This window comes from Meles meles, chromosome 4 (genome assembly GCF_922984935.1).
Source record: "Meles meles chromosome 4, mMelMel3.1 paternal haplotype, whole genome shotgun sequence".
NCBI lineage: Eukaryota > Metazoa > Chordata > Mammalia > Carnivora > Mustelidae > Meles > Meles meles.
This window is the reverse complement of record NC_060069.1, coordinates 102,722,974-102,749,581: the sequence shown is the minus strand read 5'-3', so window position 1 is coordinate 102,749,581 and position 26,608 is coordinate 102,722,974. Positions and strand designations below refer to the sequence as shown.

The following is a 26,608-nucleotide window of genomic DNA, read 5'->3' as shown; positions in this document are numbered from 1 at the left end:
AAAATAAAGAAAAAAAATTCAACTAACAGAAATAGACCCAGAAAACACAGATAATGTAACTAGCAGACAAGCGCATTAAAGCAGTTATTATAATATATTTTATATGTTCAGGAAATAGAGAAAAGCATGAGCACATTAAAGTGAACAAAATCGTTACTTATGACACTAGGAAATCAATAAATAATGATTAATAAATTCATATAAATACATTGTTTAGTTATAACCACTAGAAGAGATTAAAAGTGGATTCTCTTTAAGATCTATCACATTTATGGATTAAAATACTCAATATTTATTTTTAAAATCTATTATACCAAAGTTGATCTACAGAGTCAGTGTAATTCCAGTCAAAATCTTAGTAGGTATTTTGATGAAAATTGACAAGTTGCAAAGGACCTATGTAATACTGAAGATGAAGAACAAAGAGGATTTACAATATCAGATGTTAAGAACAATTAAAAACAGTGTTATACTAGCACAAAGACAGGCCAATGGAATAGTATGAAGAGTTCATAAATGAATATATATAAATATATAGTATATTTATATGTATATAAAATATTTATATATAAATATATATTTATATGTATTTAAATATATGTATATAATGTACATATATTATGTATATACAATCATATATATACACATACATATATACATACACATACATATGTATATATGTAAATATATAGTTACTTCATTTATGACAAAACTATCATTATAATCTAACGAGGAAAGGATGGTCTTTTCAACAAATGATACTGTCAGTTGAATATCCATTGAGAAACAAATGACATCTCCATCTTACACCACCCCAAAAAAGTCAATACAGATAATGACCTCTGCTTGTGCTCTCTCACTCTCTGTCAAATAAATAAAATCTTAAAAAAAATAGCTTTTGAATAAAACACAGAAGAATTATTTCATGAACTGGGAATAGGCACAGATTCCTTAATTACAACATATAAGCATGAACCATAAAAGAAAAATATTGGTAAAATTAACTTTAATAAAGTAAAAAACTTCTACTCAAAAAAAGACACTATTAAGAGAATGAAAACAAAGCCACAGATGAGAGCAAGATATTTTACATGCATATATACACACACACACACACGTATTTTATATATATACATGTATCACAAATACATGTGTCATATATCTACAAAAAATTCCTATCTAGAGGGGAGGCAAGATGGCAGAGGAGTAGGAGACTTAAATTTTGGTCCCAGGAATTCAGCTAGATAGTTATCAAACCATTCCGAACACCTACAAACTCAACAGGAGATCAAAGAAAAGAATAGCAGCAATTCTAGGAACAGAAAAGCAACCACTTTCTGGAAGGTAGGACTTGCAGAGAAGTGAATCCAAGATGATATACGAGAAGATAGACTGCAGTGGGAGGGGCCGGCTCCCTGCAAGCTGTAGAGCAGCAGAGCACAAAATTAGAACTTTGAGAAATCTGTTCCACTGAGGGACATTGATCCAGAAGCTAAGTGGGGTGGAGCCCTCATGGGAACAGTGTGGTCTCAGGTCCCTCAGGGTCACAGAAAGATGGGGGGTGCCTGAGTGCATCAGAGCCCCAGGTATCAGAGCAGGGAGAACAGCTACAGAGACGGAGCTGAGGAATGGGCTCTCAGCTTGGGGTTATCTTAAACCATGATCCAAGGCACAGTCAGGCCACTACTCTTATGGCAGAGACCCAACAAGTGGCAGATCCAGAGAGACTCACTTTCTTCTTCCGGGAGGGGCAGCATGGGAGTGCTGCAGGAATCTACTGGGTTTGGAGACTCTGAACAGAGCTGGATGCCAGAGATAGAAATGATTGGTCACAGGCCAGTGAGTACGGAGTGCAGCCAGAGACCAGGGAGACAGGAGGGATTGACTGCTTTTCTCTGAGGGTGCACTGAAGAGGGAGGGCCAAACTCTCAGCTCCTATGGGAGGAGATTGTGAGGCTGCCATTTTCATTCCTGTCCTCCAAACCTATATGGGAAGCATTCAGGGAATAAAATCACCTGAAAGTGAACCTGAGCAGATAATTTAGCCTGGCCCCTGGCAAGGGCGGTATAAATCCGCCTGGGGCAAAGACATTTCATTATCACTGCAACAGGTCCCTCCCCCAGAAGATCAGCAAGAACATCCAGCCAAGAAGAAGTTCACAAATCAATGAGAACCATGGAACTCCAGAGATAGGCGAATGTAGCCTGTAGAATTCATGGGTTTTTTCCATGATTCTTTAGTCTTTCAAAGTTAAACTTCTTAAATTTTATTTTTTCCTTATTCTGTTTTTAAAATTTTTTCCTTTCCTATTTTAACCTTCTTTAACTATTTTATCTTATCTATAACTTTTTAAAAATCTTTTTTAAAATTTTTATTGTTATCATCACATTCTACCCCTTCATTGTATTTAATCTTATTTTTTGTATACATATAAGTTTTTCTTTCCTTAAAATTTTTGGATACAACTTCATCTAACAGATCAAAATGTACCCTAAATCTAGCATAAGGCTTTGTTCTACTCTCCAGCCTGATCAGATTCTCTCCTTTTTTCTATTTTTTTCCTTTTGTCTTTTTTCAACCAAATCCTTATCAATTCCTTTTATAGAATCTTTTTTAAATTTTCACCTTTACAGTGATATTCTATCCCTTCATCATGTTTACCCTTATTTTTGTGTATATATATGTGTGTGTGTATGTGTGTGTGTGTGTATAAAAGTTCTTCTTTCTTTAAAATTTGGGGAGGCAGTTTCTTCTAACACACCAAAATACACCTAAATCAAGTGTGTACCTCTGTTCTAATCATATATATACATATATATGTATGTATATATATTTATGGTATATATAATTTTATAAATATATACATTTTATATATAATAATTCATTATATTGTACTATATACTATATATTTTCATATATGTATTTTATATACAAGTAGAAATATTTTATATATATATATTTTTTTCTTTTCTTTTCTTTTCTCCTTTCTTGTCCCCCTGGTTTGGGGTCTTTTCTGATTTGGTTAGTGTCTATTTTTCTGGGGTCATTGTTATCTTTTAGAAATTTGTTCTCTCATTCATCTAACTCTTATCTGGATAAAATAACAAGGTGGAAAAACTTACCTCAAAAAAAAAAAAGAACAAGAGGCAGTACTAATAGCTAGGGACTTAATCAATACAGACATTACTAAGACGTCAGAACCAGAGTTCAGAATGAAGATTACCAAGATGTTAGCTGGGCTTGAAAAAATCATAGAAGATACTAGAGAATCCCTTTCTGGAAAAATAAAAGCCCTCTCTGGAGAATAAAAGAACTAAAATCTAAATAAGTTGAAATCAAAAAAGCTATTAATGACGTGCGATCAGAAATGGAGGCTCTTACTGCTAGGATAAATGAGTCAAAAGAGAGAATTATGATATAGAAGACCAAACGATGGAGAATAAGGAAGCTGAGAAAAAGAGAGATAAACAACTACTGGACCATGAGGGGAGAATTTGAGAGATAAATGATACCATAAGATGAAATAATATTAGAATAATTGGGATCCCAGGAGAAGATGAAAGAGAAAGAAGGGCAGAAGGTATATTGGAGCAAATTATAGCAGAGAATTTCCCTAATTTGGGGAAGGGAACAAAATCCAGGAGGCACAGCGATATCCCCTCAAAATCAATGAAATAGGTAAACATCCCATCATCTAATAGTAAACTTAGAAGTCTCAGTGACAAAGAGAAAATCCTGGAAGCAGCTCTGAACAAGAGGTCTATAATATACAGCAGCAGAAATATTAGATTACCAAGAGACCTATCCACAAAGACCTGGAAGGTCAGAAAGGACTGGCACAATATATTCAGAGCACTAAATGAGAAAAATATGCAGCCAAGAATACTATACCCAGCTAGGCTGTCATTGACAATAGAAGGAGAAATAAAAACCTTCCAAGAAAAACAAAAACTAAAAGAATTTGCAAACACCAAACCAGCCCTACAGGAAATTTTGAAAGGGGTTCTCTAAGCAAAGAGAAAGCTTCAAAGTAACAGACCAGAAAGGATCAGAGAGACTATAAAGTCACAATCACCTTACAGACAATACAATGGCACTAAATTCATACCTTTCAAAAATTACTGTGAATGTAAGGCTAAATGCCCAAATCAAAAGACACGGTGTCAGAATGGATAAAAATACAAGACCCATTGATATGCTGTCAATTGAATGAAGAAATGAATGAATGAAGAAATTCATTTTAGACCCAAAATCACCTCCAGATTTAAAGTGAAGAAGTGGAAACAATTTACCATGCAAATGGACATCAAAAGAAAGCTGGGGTGGCAATCCTTATATTAGGCAAATTAGATTTTAAGCCAAAAACTATAATAAGAGATGAGGAAGGACACTATGACATACTTAAAGGGTCTGTTCAACAAGAAGATCTAACAATTTTAAATATCTCTGCCCCTAATATAGAAGCAGCCAATTATATAAACCAGTTAATAACAAAATCAAAGAAACACATTGACAATAATATAATAGTAGGAAACTTTAACACCACCCCCCGAACCATCGCTGAAATGGAAAGATCATCCAAGCAAAAGATCAACAAGAAAATAAAAGCTTTAAAGGACACACTGGACCAGATGGACATCACAGATATATTCAAAACATTCCATCCAAAAACAACAGAATACACATACTTCTCTGGTGCACATGGAACATTCTCCAGAATTGATCACATCCTGGGTCACAAATCAGGTCTCAACTGGTACCAAAAGATTGGGATCATTCCCTGCATATTTTCAGACCACAATGCTCTGAAGCTAGAACTGAATCATAAGAGGAAAGTTGGAAAGAACTCAAATACATGGAGGTTAAAGAGCATCCTACTACAGAATGAATGGGTCAACCAGGAAATTAAAGAAGAATTGAAAAAAAAATCATGGAAACAAATGAAAATGAAAACACAACTGTTCTTTGGGACACAGCAAAGGCAGTCCTGAGAGGAACGTATATAGGAATACAAGCCTACCTCAAGAAACAAGAAAGGTCTCAGATACACAACCTAATCCTACACCTAAAGGAGCTGGGGAAAGAACAGCAAAGAAAGCCTAAACCCCACAGGAGAAGAGAAATCATAAAGATCAGGGCAGAAACCAATGAAATAGAAACCAAAAGAACAGTAGAACAGATCAGGAAAAGTAGAAACTGGTTCTTTGAAAGAATTAATAAGATTGATAAACCCCTGGCCAGACTTATCAAAATAAAAGAGAAAGGACCCAAATTAATAAAATCATGAATGAAAGAGGAGAGATCACAACCAACACCAAAGAAATACAAACAATTATAAAGGACACATTGTGAGCAGCTATACACCAGCAAATTTAACAATCTGGAAGAAATGGATGCATTCCTAGAGATATAAAAACTACCAAAACTGGACCAGGAAGGGGAAAAAATCTGAACAGATGCATAACCAGTAAGGAAATTGAAGCAGTAATCAAAAATCTCCCAACAAACAAGAGCCCAGGGCCAGATGGCTTCCTAGGGGAATTCTACCAAACATTTAAAGAAGAATTAGTACCTATTCTCCTGAAACTGTTTCAAAAAATAGAAATGGAAGGAAAACTTCCAAATTCATTTGATGACGTCAGCATTACCTTGATCCCAAAATCAAAGACTTATCAAAGAGAATGAGAGACCAATATACCTGATGAACACGGATGCAAAAATTCTCACCAAAATACTAGCCAATAGGATCCAACAGTACATTAAAAGGATTATTCATCACAACCAAGTGGGATTTATTCTTGGGCTCCAAGGTTGGTTCAACATCGGCAAATCAATCAATGTGATACAATACATTAATAAAAGAAAGAATGAGAACCATATGATACTCTCAATAGATGCTGAAAAAGATTTGACAAAGTACTGCATCCTTTCTTGATCAAAACTCTTCACAGTGTAGAGGGAGAGGGCACATATCTCAATATCATCAAACCCATCTATGAAAAACCCACAGTGAATATCATTCTCAATGAGGAAAACCTGAGAGCTTTTCCTCTAAGGTCAGGAACACAGCAGGGCTGTCCACTATCACCACTGCTATTCAATAGTACTAGAAATCCTAGCCTCAGCAATCAGACAACAAAAAGAAATAAAAGACCTCTGAATCATCAAAGAAGTCAAAGTCTCACTCTTTGCCGCTGACATGATACTTTATGTGGAAAGCCCAGAAGACTCCACTACAAAACTGCTAGAACTCATACAAGAATTCCGTCAAGTGTCAGGATATAAAATCAATGCAAGAAATCAGTTGCATTTCTACACACCAACAGTAAGACAGAAGAAAGAGAAATTAAGGGGTCGATCCCATTTACAATTGCACCCAGAACCGTAGGATACCTAAGAATAAACCTAACCAAAGAGGCAAAGAATCTGTACTTAGAAAACTATAATGTACTCATGAAAGAAATGGCAGAAGACATAAAGAAATGGAAAAACGTTCCATGCTCAGGGACTGGAAGAACAAATATTGTGAAAATGACTATGCTACCTAAAGCAATCTATACTTTTAATGCAATCCCTATCAAAATACCATCAACATTTTTCCAAGAAATGGAGCAAATAATCCTAAAATTTATATGGAACCAGAAAAGACCCCGGATAGCCAGAGGAATGTTGGAAAAGAAAACCAAAATTGGCAGCATCATAATTCCAGAGTTTAAGCTCTATTACAAAGCTGTCATCATCAAGAAAGTATGGTACTGGCACAAAAACAGACACATAGACCAATGGAACAGAATAGAGAGCCCAGAAATTGACCCTCAACTCTTACGGCTAACTAATCTTCAACAAAGCATGTCCAATGGAAAAAAGACAGTGTCTTCAACAAATGGTGTTGGGAAAATTGGACAGCCACATGCAGAAGAATGAAACTGGACCATTTCCTTACACCATACACAAAAATAGACTCCAAATGTATGAAAGACCACAATGTGAGATAGGAATCCATCAAATCCTTGAGGAGAAAACAGGCAGCAACCTCTTTGGCCTCAGCTGCAACAACTTCTTCCCTAGAAACATCATCAAAGGCAAGAGAAGCAAGGACAAAAATGAACTATTGGAACTTCATCAAGATCAAAAGCTTTTGCACAGCAAAGCACACAGTCGACAAAACCAAAAGACAACTGACAGAATGGGAAAATATATTTGCAAATGACATATCAGATAAAGAGCTAGTATCCAAAATCTATAAAGACTTAGTAAACTCAAAACCTGAAAAACAACAACAAAAAAAAAACAATCAAGAAATGGGCAGAAGACATGAACAGACATTTCTGAAAAGAAGATATCCAAATGGCCAACAGACACATGAAAAAAGTGTTCGACATCACTGGACATCAGGGAATTACAAATCAAAACCACAATGAGATACCACCTCACACCAGTCAGAATGGCTAAAATTAACCAGTCAGGAAATGACAGGTGTTGGCTCAGATGCAGAGAAAGGTGAACTCTCCTACACTGTTGGTGAGAGTGTAAGCTGGTACAGCCACTCTGGAAAACAGTATGGAGGTTCCTCAAAATGTTGAGAATAGAGCTACCCACAGCCCAGCAATTGCACTCTTTGGTGTTTACCCTAAAGATACAAACATAGTGATCCGAAGGGGCACATGCACCTGAGTGTTTAGCAGCAATGTCCACAATAGCCAAACTGTGGAAAGAACCTAGATGTCCATCAACAGATGAATGGATAAAGAAGAGGTGGTATACATATACAATGGAATACTATGCAGTCATCAAAATGAACGAACTCTTGCCATTTACAACAACATGGATGGAACTAGAGGGTATTATGCTAAGCGAAATAAGTCAGTCAGAGAAAGACAATTACCATATGATCTCTCTGATATGAGGAATTTGAGAATAGGTCAGGGATTCATAGGGGAATGGAGGGAAAAATGAAACAAGATGGAACCAGGGAGGGAGACAAACCATAAGAGATTCTTAATCTAAGGAAACAAACTGAGGGCTGCTGGGCCAGAGGGGAGGGATGGGGTGGCTGGTTTATGGACATTGAGGAGGATATGTGCTATGTTGAGTGCTGTGAATTGTGTAAGACTGATGATTCACAAACCTATACTCCTGGGGAAATAATACATTATATGTTAATTAAAAAAAGAATGAATGAATGAAAAAGAAGGCGGAGGAGGAGAAAAGATTCCTATCTAGAAGATATGAATAATTCTTACAATGCAATTTTTTAAATGAACAAAAAACTTGAACCCCTAGAAAAGAGAATACACAAATAACAAATAAATACAAGAAAATTATCTAAAATCACCACTCATCAGGGAAATACCAACTTAAATCACACTGAGATACTACTATAGAATTGCTAAAATTCAAAGAAATGACAATATCAAATTACAAGCATGAGTGTTATGGGTTGAATTTTATCCACCCAGAAAGAGATTTTGAAATCTCCCAGTATCTCGAAGTGTGACCTTACATGGAAATAGGGTCTTGACAGAGCAATCAAGTTAAAATGAGATGAGAACAGTCCTAATCCCAACATTACCGGTGTGTTTACATAAAGTGGGAACTTGGGCATGCACAGAGAGAAGATTATGTGAAAAAACACAGAGAGAACACCACTTGAAGGCAGAAGATTTAGAATAATTCATCTATGGAAGGAAAACTAAGGATTGCTGGCAAAACACTAGAAGCTCAGAGAGGAATGGAGCAGATTCTCCCTCCCAGGTCTCTGAAGAAACTTTTAAATAGCATTTTTCATGGAATTAGAACAAGTAATCCTAAAACTTATAGGAAACCACAAAGACATTTGTTGAGAAAAAAACAACAGAGCTGGATGTAGAACAATCCCAGATTTTATGATATGGAACAAAGCTATGGTAATTAAAACAATATGGTCCTGGCACAAAAGTAGACACATAGATCAACAGAAGAGAATGGAAAGAGCAGAAATAAACCCATGCTTATATGGTCAATTAATCTACAACACAGGAAACAAGAATAAACATGGGAAAGACAGTCTGTTCAACAAATGGTGCTGGGAAAACTTGACAGCTACATGTAAAAGAATGAAAATGAAACATTTTTTTAACATCATACACAAAAATAAACTCGAAATGGATTACAGACCTAAATGTGAGACCTAAAACCACAAAACTCCTGAAAGAAAATACAGGCAGTAATCTCTTAGATATCACCCTTAACAACATATACATGGATAAATCTCTTCAGGCAAGGGAAACAAAAGCAGAAGTAAATTGTTCAGACTACACCAAAATAAAAAGCTTTTGCACAGCAAAGGAAACCATCAACAAAACATAAAGGCAACCCAATGAATGAGAGAAGACATCCGCACATAATATATCCATGGAGTTAACATCCAAAATATATAAGGAACTTACACAACACCAAAAAACCCCAAACAATTCAATTTTTAAATGGGCAAAGGATAGAGGACCTGGCTCACTCAGTTGGTAGAGCATGTGACTCTTGATCTCAGGGTCATCAGTTCAAGACCTAAGTTGGGCATAGAGCTTACTTCAAAAAAAATTTTTTTTGATGGACAGAGGAGGGGCGCCTGGGTGGCTCAGTGGGTTAAAGCCTCTGTCTTCGGCTCAGGTCATGATCCCAGGGTCCTGGGATCGAGCCCCACATCGGGCTCTCTGCTCAGCTGGGAGCCTGCTTCCTCCTCTCTCTCTGCCTGCCTCTCTGCCTACTTGTGATCTCTGTCTGTCAAATAAATAAAATCTTAAATAAAAATAAAAATAAAAATGGACAGAGGACCTGAACATATATTTTCTCAAAAGACATACATATGGCCAATAGACACATGAAAAGATGCTCAACATCACTAATCACCAGGGAAATACAAATCAAAACCACAATGAAATATCACCTCACATTTGTCAGAATGGCTAGCATCAAAATAAATAAATAAATAAATAAATAACAAGTGTTGGTGAGGATGTGGGGGAGAAAAGGAACCTTCATACCCTGTTGGTGGGAATGTAAATTGGTACAACTACTGTGGAAAACAGTATGGAGGTTCATCAAAAAATGAACAATAGAAATACCATATGACCCAGTAATTCCAATACTGGCTATTTACCCAAAGAAAACAAAAACACTAATTTGAAGATATATGCACCCCTATGCTTATTACCGTATTATTTACAATAGCCAAGATATGGAAGCAACCCAAGATATTACTTAAAAAAGAAAAAAGAGATTAACAAACTTTCAATTACAAAATAAATAAGTCATGGAGACGAATAGTACAGCACAGAGAATATAGTCAATAACATGGTAATAGTATATGGTGACTATACTTATTGTGGTGAGTACTAAGTAACACACAGAATTGTTGAATCAATAGGTTGTACACCTGAAACTAGTACATCATATGTCAATTATACTTCAATATAAATAAATAAAAACATATCTTGCCTCAAAAAAACACCAAATAACAAACAACAAAAAAACCCACCCCAACTCAACCAATGCTTTGATTTTGTACTTCCAGCCTCCAGAAGTTTTGTCTGTTATTTTAAGCCAATCGTGTATTTTACTTTGTCATGGAAGCCCTGGGAAGCTAATACAATGGGGATCAATTGGAATTCTCATATGCTGATGGTCATGGTATAAATTGGTTGAACCATTTTTGGAAAACAGTTTGGCAGTGTAAAGTCAAAATGCATACAATCTATGACCCACCATTTTCACTCCTGATTATAAAGCAAACAAATAAGTTCTTATGTCCACCAAAAAACATGCACAAGAATGATCATAGCAGCACTATTAAAGCCAAAAGATAGAAACAACTGAAATATCCATCAACAGTAGAATGAATAAATAAAACATGGTATAAGCATAGAAAATTATTACAAAACAATGAAAAAGAATAAACTACTGCTACCTGCAATAATGTAGATAATCTTGGGCCTGATGCTAAGTAAAAGAAGCCAAATAAAAAAAAGTTCATACTACAACATTCAATTTGTATGATGAAGTTCACGGGCAAAACTGTGATAAACATTCATCTCTGGAGAGTTGATACTTACTGGAAGGGGGCCATAAGGAAAATTTTGGAGTGCTATATATGTTCTTAATCTGGGTAGTGGTGATATATAATTATAAAAATTCACCAAGTTGTTCAGTTAAAATTTATGCATTTTACTGAATGTAAATTACATCTCAAAAAGGTAAAAAAAGAAAAAAAAAGACAATTTCCTCATGGGGAGTCCTATTAGTAGATGAGAGAGATTGGACAGAAAGTTGTCTTTCATTATAAGTCTTTTGATTCTAGCTTATTTTTTATTTTTTAAAGATGTACATGCTCAAGTGTGCCTGGGTAACTCAGTCATTTATTTTCTGCCTTCAGCTCAGGTCATGATCCCAGGGTTCTGGGATCGAGCCCCCATCAATGGCTCCCTACTCAGTGGGAAACCTGCTGCTTCTCCCTCTCCCACTCCCCTTGCTTGTGTTCCCTCTCTCGCTGTCTCCCTCTCTCTCTCTGTGTCAAATAAATAAATAAAATATTTTTTAAAAAAGATGTACATGCTCATGTGTTAACTAGATATAAAATAAATAACTTGCCAAAACCAGATTAGCAAATTTTTATTACATAATTTGGTTTATAAAAAATCATTTTTATTTTTAAAATTTTTATACTATTTTTAATGCCATCACAGTTAATACAGTGTTATATTAGTTTCAGGTGTACAATGTAAGTGATTTCAATACTTCCATACATCATCTGGTGCTCCTCACAAGTGCCCTCTGTAATCCCCATCACTTATCTCACACACCCCTCCTTCCATCTCCTCTCTAGTACCCATCAATTCACTCCCTATAGTTGAGTCTATTACCTGCTTTGTCTGTTTTTTCCCTTTGCTCATTTGTTTTTTGTTTTGGTTTTTTTTTTTTTTTTCTAATTTTTTTTATTTGTTTATTTACAGCATAACAGTGTTCATTGTTTTGGCATTACACCCAGTGCTCCATGCAGTATGTGCCCTCCCTATTACCCACCACCTGGTTCCTCAACCTCCCACCCCCCCCGCCCCTTCAAAACCCTCTGGTTGTTTTTCAGAGTCCATAGTCTCTCATGGTTCATCTCCCCTTCCAGTTTCCCTCAGCTCCCTCTCCTCTCCATCTCCCCATGTCCTCCATGTTATTTGTTATGCTCCACAAATAAGTGAGACCATATGATACTTGACTCTCTCTGCTTGACTTATTTCGCTCAGCATAATTTCTTCCAGTCCCATCCATGTTGCTACAAAAGTTGGGTATTCATCCTTTCTGATGGAGGCATAATACTCCATTGTGTATATGGACCACATCTTCCTTATCCATTCATCCGTTGAAGGGCATCTTGGTTCTTTCCACAGTTTGGTGACCGTATCCATTGCTGCAATAAACATTGGGGTACAGATGGCCCTTCTTTTCACTACATCTGTATCTTTGGGGTAAATACCCAGCAGTGTAATTGCAGGGTCATAGGGAAGCTCTATTCTTAATTTCTTCAGGAATCTCCACACTGTTCTCCAAAGTGGCTGCACTAACTTGCATTCCCACCAACAGTGTAAGAGGGTTCCCCTTTCTCCACATCCTCTCCAACACACATTGTTTCCTGTCTTGCTAATTTTGTCCATTCTAACTGGTGTCAGGTGGTATCTCAATGTGGTTTTAATTTGAATCTCCCTGATGGCTAGTGATGATGAACATTTTTTCATGTGTCTGATAGCCATTTGTATGTCTTCTTGGAGAAGTGTCTGTTCATATCTTCTGCCCATTTTTTGATATGATTATCTTTGTGTGTGTTGAGTTTGAGAAGTTCTTTATAGATCCTGGATATCAACCTTTTGTCTGTACTGTCATTTGCAAATATCTTCTCCCATTCCGTGGGTTGCCTTTTTGTTTTGTTGACTGTTTCCTTTGCTGTGCAGAAGCTTTTGATCTTGATGAAGTCCCCAAAGTTCATTTTTGCTTTTGTTTCCTTGGCCTTTGGAGACATATCTTGAAAGAAGTTGCTGTGGCTGATATCGAAGAGGTTACTGCCTATGTTCTCCTCTAGGATTCTGATAGATTCCTGTCTCACGTTGAGGTCTTTTATCCATTTCGAGTTTATCTTTGTGTACGGTGTAAGAGAATGGTCGAGTCAAACTCTCTCTCTTCGCAGATGACATGATTCTTTATATGGAAAACCCCAAAGACTCCACCCCCAAACTACTAGAACTTATACAGCAATTCAGTAACGTGGCAGGATACAAAGTCAATGTACAGAAATCAGTGGCTTTCTTATACACTAACAATGAAAATACAGAAAGGGAAATTAGAGAATCGATTCCATTTACTATAGCACCAAGAACCATAAGATACCTGGGAATAAACCTAACCAAGGAGGTAAAGGACCTGTACTCGAGGAACTACAGAACACTCATGAAAGAAATTGAAGAAGACACAAAAAGATGGAAGACTGTTCCATGCTCTTAGATTGGAAGAATAAACATTGTTAAAATGTCTATACTGCCTAGAGCAATCTATACTTTTAATGCCATTCCGATCAAAATTCCACCGGTATTTTTCAAAGAGCTGGAGCAAATAATCCTAAAATTTGTATGGAATCAGAAGAGACCCCGAATTGCTAAGGAAATGTTGAAAAACAAAAACAAAACTGGCGGCATCACGTTACCCGATTTAAAGCTTTACTACAAAGCTGTGATCACCAAGACAGCATGGTACTGGCATAAAAACAGACACATAGACCAGTGGAACAGAGTGGAGAGCCCAGATATGGACCCTCAACTCTATGGTGAAATAATCTTCGACAAAACAGGAAAAAAAATTCAATGGAAAAAAGACAGTTTCTTCAATAAATGGTGCTGGGAAAACTGGACAGCGATATGTAGAAGAATGATGCTCATTTGTTTTTTAAATTCCACAAGTGAAAGCATGGTATTTGTCTTCCTCAGACTGCTTATTTTGCTTAGCATTACTCTCTAGTCCATCCATGTCATTTCAAATGGCAAGATTTCATTCTTTTTTATGGCTGAATATTCCATTGTATACATATACCACATCTTCTTTATCCATTCATCTATCTATGGACTTGGGCTGCTTCCATAATTTGGCTATTGTAAAAAAAAAAAAAAAAATGCTGCTATAAACATAGGGGTGTATGTATCCCTCTCAATTAGTGTTTTTTTTTTCTTTTTTTATTTCTTGGGTAAATACCCAGTAGTGTGATTACTGGATCATTAGGTAGCTCTAGCTTTAACTTTTTGAGGAAACGCCATACTGCTTTCCACAGTAGCTGCACCAGTTTGCATTCCTAACAGTTCGTAAAGTTTCTTTTTCTCCACATCACTGCCAATACTTGCTGTCCTTGTTTTTTATTTTAGCCATTCTGACAGGTATGAGGTGATATCCCATCACATTTTTTATTTGAATTTCCCTGATGATGGGAGATGTTCAGCATCTTTTCATGTGTCTGTTGGCCATCTGGACATCTTCTTTGGAGAAATGTCTGTTCATGTATTCTCATTTTTAAATCAGTTTTTCAGTGTTGAGTTGAAAATCTGACTTATTTGTTTATTTACTTATTTATTTTTGAGAGAGAGAGAGCAGGTGAGGAGGAGCAGAGAGAGAGAATCCCAAGCAGGGTTCATGCATGGAGCCCGACACAGGGCTCAATTTCATGATCATGACCTCAGCTGAAATCAAGAGTCAGATGCTTAACTGACTGAGCCACGCTGGTGCTCTGAAAAATCTAATTGTTAAATTTCCCAGATTTGAATTTCTCAGAAAGCTCAAGAAGATATCAGTAGCAGCGACTCTTGAGATTTCAAGAGTTGGTAGTTACTCTCGAATACCTCTTACCTTACCACTTCGACTAAGCCACTGTGAACAACTCCATTCAAATACATGTTCTCGAACATCTTAACTTGCAGGAAATATGAGTCCTACCTATTCTGTAGTTTCATGAGGCCAATCTGATGTTTCTCTTTTTCCCAAGCTAATTCTTTTTCCACTTTTTGAATTTTAAAAGCTGTTTTCCTGCCAATCTCAGCACGAATTTTGGAATCTATATCAAAATCCTGCAAATAAGTAGATTTGTTCATCAAAATGGGTACTTTTATCCATGTCTATTATCAATCCTATTTCATACACAGATACAGATTAAGTTTTGTACTCAATTTTATGTTGCATTACAATTCTCTCCCAAATATCACAAACTCTCTGTTCTAGAAAAAAATATACTTACAATTTTATTTCTACAAAATATGGAGAAAAGTTCTCAGAACTAATTCTGCAAATAAGGTTATACATTAAAAGATTTTCCCACAATAAAAACAGTGAACAACAGAATATTTGGAGAGTGTACAGAGTTAAAAAATAATAGTAATTCCACAACCCCAAAGCAACTATTGGCACATAATCAGCTAGGCACAGGATAGACATTCATGGCATGTCTTCCTATATGACCCCATCCAGGAAAGACAGCTAAGTCTTTTTGAGGATGCCATGTTCTAGCTGGATGTCCTTCACATGGCCATTTCTCCCATAAGGATACTTAGAGGGCTAATGTCTTTTGTCTTTACTCTTGGAAAAACATCAGGGCACACATTCAGACTAAATTGTAAGTACTAATTAATCTTTCCAGGGGTGTTTCTGTTTTAAGTAATGATATATATAAAATGCTTATTCACAGAACTCACCTCATGTGTTCTTTATTTTGAATTATTTTACCCATATTCTAATAAATGTCAATTTTTTTCATAGTAAAATAGCATAAATATCTTTTAACCATTATAGGTTGGCCTTTTAATCAGTATGAATTATCCATTATTATTTCACCAAAGCATTTTTCACATGGAATTGGCTAGGTGACTCTAAAATTATAGGTATAATCAGGATGTAAATTCTGGCTTTTTATTTGATTAGGTTCTTGACACCAATTCCACTTAGGAAGAAGTATATAATGAAAAGAAAAAAACTAGCAGGTAGATGGGGATTTGTAATAAGTCAGAAAAGAAAAAAAAATACAAAATTAGCCTGAATAATTTGTTAATTCTCCCCATAGCTACAACCATACTAAGTCATCTTTTAAAAATTCTGTGGAACTATCAGTTACTATCTTTTCAACAGATCTGGTAAATTATAGAAATAGAATCACAGAGAATTAAAATATCTGTGTACATTTACAATGGTTGGATATCTTGCCTAGGTACAGTATGGGTTGATAACCAGATTCAAATCTGTATTTATATCTTACTTTGTTACCACCCTGCCCCCAAAAAGTGAAATAGCTAAATCTGCTCTAATCTTGATTATTTCCCTTCTTGCATGTGGAGTTGGTTTGATTTGTTGTTGATTCTCCAGTTCTTTAAGGTGTAGAGACAGCTGGTGTATTCTGGATTTTTCAATTTTTTTGAGGGAGGCTTGGATGGTGTACCTTTACAATGGTTGGATATCTTGCCTAGGTACAGTATGGGTTGATAACCAGATTCAAATCTGTATTTATATCTTACTTTGTTACCGCCCCGCCCCCAAAAAGTGAGGTAGCTAAATCTGGAAGTAAACTTTGTGTTATGTAAGGAGGCTCTTCTGTATCCAAACCAAGTTGGGTGTCAAATTCTATATTTTAGCTGCTGCCAACATGCTGACCTGATAAGGGGAAGCTTAAAGATGATTTTAAGGAATCCCTACTTTATCAGCAGAATAGTCTTGATCCAAAACAAAATTGCATGTTAAAAATTAAAGTCAAATTTATTTTAGGCTTACTGTGCGCTTAAACTGCATATGCTTTGGTAATCCTTGATTCATTTCTAGAAGTTTCCAAAATTCATTCCTCAAAGCTTTGAGTTTTTCTCTCTTCCCAGCCTTTATTTCTTCCACTTCTTTCATTAACTTGTCATGTTGTCTTTTTCTTCTAGCATTCTCAATACTGAAAACAGAAATTGAAAAGGATAATGAGATACAGAAACAGCAAAAGAAGAAACGAAGACTCAATAATTTGGAAATTTTTTTGGCTTGGTCAAATTCTATAAAATGCCATTTTGCAACAGTTCAGGGCTAATTAGTGTTTATCAAAAATTTCCATACCTATAGGCTTTGGGATCTTCAATATCTTCTGGAATTGGCTCTGTTTCAATTCCAAACTGTAGAAAGGGGAGAAATGTTTAATCCTTTAAAATGCATATTTCTCTTAAAATATCTGATATGAAGTAAACTGAGTTTTTTTCCTCTGCGAATTTTCTAATAATTATAGGCCTGCAAAGCACTTTTGCAAGAAATAAACTAGTGAAAATTAGGAGGAAAACTGCAAATGATTAAACTTATTTGTTTCTGCTTTATTTAAAGAGGTAGGTAGAAAAAAGTCCTGAAAACTAATGGGTATGCAAAATATTAATATTACTATAATTCTGCTCCAAAATTTGAATTGCTAATATCATGAGGTTTTTGTTTTTTTTTTAAAGATTTTTATTTAATTATTTGACAGAGAGAGATCACAAGTAGGCAGAGAGGCAGGCAGAGAGAGTGAGAGGGAAGCAGGCTCCCTGCTGAGCAGAGAGCCCGATGCGGGACTCGATCCCAGGACCCTAGATCATGACCTGAGCCGAAGGCAGTGGCTTAAACCACTGAGCCACCCAGGCGCCCCTAATATCATGAGTTATTAACAAAGAATACACACAAATTTTCTAAGTCATTTGTTTTAAAATTCTGTTTTTTAGCTTATGCCCCTTTATATATGCATAAGTCTCCCTAAATACCTTACATATATACAGGAAGATTTTAAAATATATATTTTTTTAAATTAAATTTTTTGAGTATCATTGATATACAATATTTTTTAAACTTTAAGCATTTCACTTGAGCTTACTTAAAAAAAAAAAGACATACAGTGACATATGCAGGAATAATACAGTTTCCCTCCTTGAGAAAGAAAGATGAAATCAGAAATATGAATCTCCTTTTTTTAAAGATTTTATTTATTTATTTATTTGACAGAGAGAGATCACAAGTAGGCAGAGAGGCAGGCAGAGAGAGAGGTGGAAGCAGGCTCCCTGCTGAGCAGAGGGCCCAATGTGGGGCTCGATGTGGGATCATGGCCTGAGCTGAAACAGTCTTTAACCCACTGAGCCACACAGGTGCCCCATGAATCTCCGTTTAGAAAGCAAATTAGTTTAAGGGAACTATGAGGTAAATCACTTAAAATTACTTTGCTTATTCAGGTGCTATGCTATAAAATTTAAGGAAGTAGAATTATAATCAAGTGAACCAAATGAAGTCTGAGATTATTAGCTAAGCAGTTCCTAAGTAAAATTGAACTTGTTTATTCTCTATTCTTTTTCATAACAGATAGATCTCTGGTTCGTTGCCATTCCTTGTGAAGAAATATGGACTCTTTTTTGAAGAAGTTATATTATTACAGTACTAGTTTTTACACATATGAAATGTAAATTTACATATTTTTGTGTGGGATAAGGTTCAGAACTTTATTTTTTCAAGTAATCTCTACACCCAATGTGGGGCTCAAACTCACAATCCAGGGACCAAGAGTTACATACTCTACTGACTGAACCATCCAGGTACCTCAAAGTTTAGAACTTTTAAAAGTGAAGTCATAAGACATGACCAGTAGAAGAGACATTGATGGCTAATACATTGTAACTACTGTTAATCACTTATGACATAACTTGATTGAATTTTATTTTTCTATTCTTTTGTTTTCCAGAGCCAAGCCCCTTGGTTTTCCATTAGCATTGTGATCTCCAGGATACCTAACCAACTATCTCTTGGCCTCAGCTTTTTATAATAAATTTGAGTTAAACAGAGTTGCTACCGGGGCGCCTGGGTGGCTCAGTGGGTTAAGCCTCTGCCTTCGGCTCAGGTCATGATCCCAGGGTTCTGGGATCGAGCCCCACATCAGGCTCTCTGCTCGGCAGGGAGCCTGCTTCCTCCTCTCTCTCTGTCTGCCTCTCTGCCTACTTGTGATCTTTCTCCCTCTGTCAAATAAATAAAATGCTTAAAAAAACCAAAACAGAGTTGCTACCAACTGTGCCAAAATACAGGCCAATTGTTCTCAATCCCAGCTGCACATTGGAGTCATGGGGGCTGAGACCCAGGAAGAAGGCAAGATAATTTATAAAATACTGATACCTGGCCCTCACTTTCAGATATTCTTATTTAATTGCTCCTGGCTGGGGCTCAGGAATCTGTACTTTTAAGGGCTTCCCAGCAGATTCTAAAGTAAGATCCTTAGACGTATGCAGAGCTTAGTACTCTATTTATTCAGATTTTCTGATTCTGTCTTCCTAAAAGCACAGTCCACATCAGGGACATAAGAAATACTGATTAAATTTATATCTAAAAGGATGCTATCATACAAATGTGAAATGGGTTTTTTTCTGTCCAATGTAGATTTCCATAGGAAGACCTAGCGCTAGGTAGAAAGAAAAAGATTCTCTTATTCTTACACTTTCCCCTTCTGTAATTCTTCTTTCTGAGCAGGAGCTCTTTGGACAAGAGTCCATTCTCCTAATTTTGCTTCTATTAATAGAAATGAAAATTTACCTGCTCAAGTCTGCCTTATTTTTTTTGTATCTTCTTTTAAAGTTGGTTACCTATTAAGTGGAATGCCAATGTGTTCACAGGAATTTTAACTACGGTCTTTTTAATACAATTCCCTCTTCTTGAGGAGCAATTCAAATGGTTATTAGTGATTTTTTTTTTTCCCAAAGGAACTACTTTGTCATGTGATAGGGCAAATGGATATAATTTGGGGATCAGTCTTCATTACAAATCCAATGATACATTCTGCTTAAGAATAGAATAATTTGGGCGCCTGGGTGGCTCAGTGGGTTAAGCTGCTGCCTTCGGCTCAGGTCATGATCTCAGGGTCCTGGGATCGAGTCCCGCATCGGGCTCTCTGCTCAGCAGGGAGACTGCTTCCCTCTCTCTCTCTCTGCCTGCCTCTCTGTCTACTTGTGATCTCTCTCTGTCAAATAAATAAAAATAAAAAAAATCTTAAAAAAAAAAAGAATAGAATAATTTAACTGAATCTTTAGTCATGATCCATATTGTCATTCTAATACTAAAAACTACCACTTTTACAACTCCTTTCAAACACACAAATTATGGTATACTTCCCATATATGCCCCTTCATTAAGTGAATAAATGAAAAGCAAAATATATATCTGAAAAAGTTGTACATTCTGAAAACAAAGAAATTTAACGCAGAAAGTGATTGATACAGAAAAAATTACTCCGTCTTTTTAAATTGGGGAATTCTACACCTTTAGTGTTATATGGGAATTCAGTGACTTTAATATTTAATAACAGAGGCACCAGAAAGTCAAAATTCTAACAAGAATAGACTATAAAGTAAATGAGTTTTCAATTTTTAAAGAATGAGTAATTTTTACATCACTACTTTAAAATTAATTTCTTTATCATTGCTATTAGTTACATACCCTGGGAGATGGCACTTCGGCTTTGATGTCTTTCTTTAGCTCAAATTCAGAAAAAATGGTGAAAACAAAGATATTACCATCTGCTCCAGTAGTCACCAAGAAACGGTCATCAAAACTAGTACAGATGCCTTTAATACATCCATAATTATTGTCATGGATATTGAAGTGCCAGTAGTCCTCTGTATTAATCAATGAAGGCTTATTCTGACTTAGGATATAGACTCGAATTGCTCCATTTTGCATTCCACAAAACATCATATCTTGGTGAATGCTAGGAAACATAAATTGTTCTTCATATTAATCTGAAGATGTTTAATTTTAAATTAATTGACAAATGACTAAATTTCATTAACAAAAATGTTGTAGCCTACATTGTGCCCCCCACATTCATATTTTGAAGCCCTAAGGAACTATGGCAGCCCTAGCAAACTGTACAAAAGAGTAAAAGGAAAAGAAAAGCCAATTTGAAATTTGGAGCTATTATATTTGATCTTCAAAAGAATGACCGGCATATATGCTTCTCAATTATTAAATCTCAATTTGTGACTATCACAAATAATATTATTTGTGATTTATTATTGTGATAATATATCACAAATAAATCACATTATGATAATATCACAAATAAATCACAAATGTGATTTATTATCAGTCATTTAAAAATCTCAATTTGTGATTTCTCCAGAATCATTGCAACACTGAATCTTCATTATTTGACCATGCAGTAGCATCCCCCTGAGTAAATCCCTACAAACCTATTGTGTGAAAAACAAATTCTGACAGAATATTTGATAAGGGGACTTGAAATACAGTTTTGGAATTAGCTTTGATTCTATTCATTTATTCAATTTATTTAACTAGAAAATGTTTGCATACTTCTCCATTTGGACAGATCTTTAAAAATGAACAATATTCATGATGGGCAACAACACAGGCATAAATGGGATCGGTTTTTTAAGGCTTTTTGAAATTCAGTTCACCTAAAAGTGATAGTTTGGATGGGATTATCCTCTGTATCTTCAAGAAGACGAAAATCAAAAGGTTCATCTTTCTTTTTTGTGATAGCACTACTCTGGTCATACGAGGGGAACTCACAGTGATATAGAAAACCAGCATCATAGCCACCCTGGAAAAGAGATAAATAACATAGAAAGTAGTATTTAAATATAAGATACATATGACCACATGAGGATTTTTGTATTATTTCAAATTTTAAAACCTAAAATAGAGGTCTTAAAACATCTATTTGGATATGATTTCTATGATTATAGATAAGGTTTTATAAAGTATCTCCATTGTCTATTTATATGCAACCATACAATTATACAATGATAAAACACCTTACAGGAATTTGCTTTCCACTTAGAAGTTATTATAAGAGAGATACCACTTCTGATTACCTACTGAATTCCATTTTATTTCAGGTATTATTCTGCATTTAGTATTCAGTAATAGAGTCGTGTAGGACATGGTGTTCAGACCTAGTTTTGAGTCTAATGCATTGCTTTTCTCCCAGAGGCAATGGGCAGTTCTGGAAGTGGCAGCTGAGAGGCTTAGAAGCTCAGCAGAGCAATCTGTTGCCTCATGGGCTTAGGAAGAGGGAGAGAAATCACAGGATCCTCCAAGGAGAAGGGAGACACAGTAAACACACCTTCCAGTGGGCTTTCCATTGCAATCCTGGAGCACTACACACTAGATGTATGAGTCTCAATCACTGAGTAGATAAAAGTGATCTAGGATATCTAGCTGCTTTCCAGGACCAAAAATAAATTTCCAGGAGACAATGGCAACATATTTCAACAAATGCTACAGTTTTTCACATACAAGGTCAATCATTCAATTAAAAAAAAAACCAACTAGGCATACTAGCTAAGATAAGACTTGATTATCTTAAATCAAAGGACAAACAAGATTATGGTGGGAATATAAACTGGTGCAGACACCCTAAAGCCAGTACAATGGTTCCTCAAAAAGTTAAAAATTGAACTACTCTACAGCCCAGCAGTTGCACTATAGGTATTTATCCAAAGGATACAAACAGTGATTTGGAGGGAAACATGCACTCCAATGTTTATGGCAACAAGGTCCACAATAGCCAAAATATGGAAAGAGCCCAGATGTCCATAAACGGGTGAATGGACAAAGAAGATGTGGTATGTATACATATAATGGAATACTACCCAGCCATGAAAAAAAAATGGAATCTTGCTTTTTGCAATGATGTGGATGGAACTAGAGGGTATTATGCTAAGTGAAATGAGTCAATCAGAGAAAGAAAAATACCATATGATTTCACTTATATGTGGAATTTAAGAAACAAAACAGGTGAACATAGGGAAAGGGAAGGAAAAGTAAAATAAGATGAAAACAGAAAATGAGGCAAACCATAAGACTCTTGACTAGAGGAAACAAATTGATGTTTGCTGCAGGGGAGATGGCGGGGAGGTGACATAACTGGGTGATGGGCATGTAAAGAGCCCTGGGTGTTATATGCAACTGATGAATCACTAAATTCTACCCCTGAAACTAATAATACACTATATGTTAACAAAATTGAATTTAAATAGATTTTTAAAAGACAAACAAATCAAAGTCGTAAGATATTGAGGTATTTATAAAATGGACTTCAAATAACCAAGATTAGTGTATTTAAGGACTCTGAAGCCAAATGGAAAATTTAAGAAGCCATCTGGAATCTATAAAAAAAATAAAATGGAAAAAATAAAATTCTAGAACAAATAAAATAACAAATTACAAATTCAGTAGAAGAGTTCGAAAGCAACTAGACACAGCAGAGTTATAAAGCTGGAATAGAAATCAGATAAAGTAGTCAGGCCAAGGCAGGAGAAAGAAAAGAAAAATGAAAAATACCCCCCCCCAAAAAGGCCAGTGTGTGTATAAAGTACCTACAGGACATAGTAATAAGGGTTAATATACAGAAAACTGAAATCCCAGCAGAAACAAGTAAAAAGATGTGCCAGAGCAATATTGTGGTAGATAACAGCTGTGAGTTTTCCAAAACTGAATAAAACTATGTTGGGATTCAAGAAATGCTATGACCACCAACAAGATAAATATGAAGAAATGACATGCTTTAACACAACATTTTAAAAGCAACGAGAGAAAAAGACATACTAGGTGCCAAAAAAACAATAAAAAGAGATTATGCTGAGTCAAATAAGTCAAGCAGAGAGAGTCAATTATCATATGGTTTCACTTATTTGTGGAGCATAAGAAATAACACGGAGCACATGGGGAGATGGAGAGTAGAAGGGAGTTGGGGGAAATTGGAGGGGGAGATGAATCATGAGAGACTATGGACTTGGAAAAACAATCTGAGGGTTTTGAAGGGGTGGGGGGGTGGGAGTTTGGGTGAGCCTGGTGGTGGGTATTATGGAGGGCACGTATTGCATGGAACACTGGGTGTGGTACATAAACAATGAATTCTAGTACAGTGAAAAGAAATCTAATAAATAAATAAATAATGCAGCTGGTAGAATGGAAGTCAAAAGAGGATTAAAAGATATCAAAGTTTGAAAACAAAATTTCCAACAAAAATATAATTTTTTTAAAAAGGTAAAATGAGGACACTTTAAGAACCCTCCATTCTTCTACATATATAGCTGTCCAATTTTCCCATCACCATTTATTGAAGACAGGAAACAACGTGTGTTGGAGAGGATGTGGAGAAAGGGGAACCCTCTTACACTGTTGGTGGGAATGCAAGTTGGTGCAACCACTTTGGAGAACAATGTGGAGATTCCTCAATAAATTAAGAATAGAGCTTCCCTATGACCCTGCAATTGCACTGCTGGGTATTTACCCCAAAGATACAGATGTAGTGAAAAGAAGGGCCATCTGTACCCCAATGTTTATAGCAGCAATGGCTACGGTCGCCAAACTGTGGAAAGAACCAAGATGCCCTTCAACGGATGAATGGATAAGGAAGATGTGGTCCATACTATGGAGTATGATGCCTCCATCAGAAAGGATGAATACCCAACTTTTGTAGCAACATGGACGGGACTGGAAGAGATTATGCTGAATGAAATAAGTCAAGCAGAGAGAGTCAATTATCATATGGTTTCACTTATTTGTGGAGCATAACAAATAAGGTGGAGGACATGGGGAGATGGAGAGGAGAAGGGAGTTGAGGGAAATTTGAAGGGGAGGTGAACCATTAGAGACTATGGACTTGGAAAAACAACCTGAGGGTTTTGAAGGGGCAGGGGTGGGAGGTCGGGGGAGCCAGGTGGTGGGTATTATGGAGGGCAGGTATTGCATGGAGCACTGGGTGTGGTGCAAAAACAATGAATACTGTTATGCTGAAAAGAAATTAAAACAAATAAGAACCTTCCAAAACCCCCAAAACAGAGAATTTGTCACTAGCAGACCTACACTAAATATATAACATATATTAAATATTTAAGGCAGAAGATGCAATTACAAAGATATAGAAAGGAATTAACAGCAAGAAAAAGGATAAACCAAAGTGATATTAACAACATAACATAATAATAAAATACCTTTTGGGGATACAAATATATATATATAGAGAGAGAGAGAGAGAAAATATAGGACAATGGGGAGGGTGAGGATACATGGCATTAAAGTGCTCTAAGATCTTTTTCCTCTGAAATTAGAAGAATAAATTTAGTCCAATTATATGAATTTAAAGGTGCATATTATCTGTAGGATCACCTCTAAGAGGAGGAGTGGTAGGGAAGGAAAGAGAAGTTAAGGAAAAATTTTAAGTACTAGAGCATTTTATAAGATAAGAATTTCGTGAACAGAAGGAAGTAGGTGACACAGGAGACTGGGTGGCTTACTGCAGGAATAAACTATTGGAGGAAGGGGGAGGGGTGGGATCAAATGGCTTCAGGAAGAGCGTCCTTGGACAGTTGCAGGAGACCACTCATCAACTGGAACAATAAGCAGGCAGACAAAACTCCCTCAAAGGGTATCAGATCTATTTAAGACAAGTCAAGGAAAATTTGATTTTCTCAGTGAAATGTGAGAGAAGGTTATCTTAGAAGGCAAGGGAGGGTGCAGCATGTCTGAGGGAGGAAGAATTACATCAATAATTCAGCCAGCTGGCAGAACCAACAGGGCTGGGCGGGAGAATGGGCCTGCAGCATGAGCATGGACTTGAGAACTGCAGTCACAACCTCACAGGGAGACTGGTCTCCTACACAGTCTATTTGGTTGCAGGCACGGAGCTGGCAAACATTTGTATCAAGCAGAATCAGCGGCGCTACCTCTGTCAACTGTACCTTCATCTTGCATGCTGGTGGAGCTTAACGGTTAAAAGCATGGACTCTGGGCCCAAACTGCCTGAGTCCAGATCCTGGTTCCACCTCTCATTAGTTATATGACCTTGGATAAGTGACATAACCTCTCCCTGCCTTGGTTTCTCCCTATGCAACATGCCAATTAGAAGAGGATTTATTTTATAGGGTGGTTAGTAAATCACTTAAAGGGTGCTCCATACAGAATAAATAGGTTTCCATATTCTGTAAATAAAAATACCAGATACCCAGTTAAATACGAATTTCAGGTAACAAATACACCTAGGGCAAATATGTCTCATATAATATTTATTGGGCAATCCTAAGAATAAGCAGTGAATGTGTTTGTTATATAATAATTTTTGCATGTGTTTCAAGGATACTAGAATACATTGTATTACAGTTGTTTCTGTGCCTCTCTCCTCCTGATATGAAGGAATTTCCTGAGGGCAGGAAACATGCCTTATTTATCCCTTTGCCCTTGAACCCCACACAATAGTAGTCATCAACCATTGTTTCATAAAGATGGACAAAGCATCACTACTTTCTATCCTTCTTGCTGCTTGCCTCCCTAGAAGTTGCTAACAAAGATGTATGTCTAGGAAAAATTGAACATGGGGAGAAGTTGATGCTCATTACTCCTTGTAGTAACAATCCTTGGCTAGTCAGTGTTCTGGCCTGGCCAAAGAGTTGGGATAGGTTGTGCATAAATGATAATCTCTCACTTACAGATATACCTCAGAGATAATAGGGGTTCAATTCCAGACCACCTCAATAAAGCTACTACTGCAATAAAGTGAGTCAAATGGTTTTTTGT

The 26,608-nt window shown here is 36.2% G+C and overlaps 1 protein-coding gene across 1 annotated transcript in view; it reads right to left on the bottom strand.

Annotated features, from left to right (window-relative positions):
- The window catches only part of CFAP44 (cilia and flagella associated protein 44), a 147,997-nt gene that overhangs the window by 64,509 nt on the left and 56,880 nt on the right, over positions 1 to 26,608 (bottom strand). The window contains exons 18-22 of the mRNA XM_046001509.1: positions 21,484 to 21,629; positions 20,504 to 20,774; positions 17,132 to 17,187; positions 16,811 to 16,973; positions 14,993 to 15,123 (exon numbers count right to left, since the gene is read on the bottom strand). Coding sequence (XP_045857465.1) covers positions 14,993 to 15,123; positions 16,811 to 16,973; positions 17,132 to 17,187; positions 20,504 to 20,774; positions 21,484 to 21,629 — 767 coding nt within the window. The remainder of the gene's footprint in view (positions 1 to 14,992; positions 15,124 to 16,810; positions 16,974 to 17,131; positions 17,188 to 20,503; positions 20,775 to 21,483; positions 21,630 to 26,608) is intronic.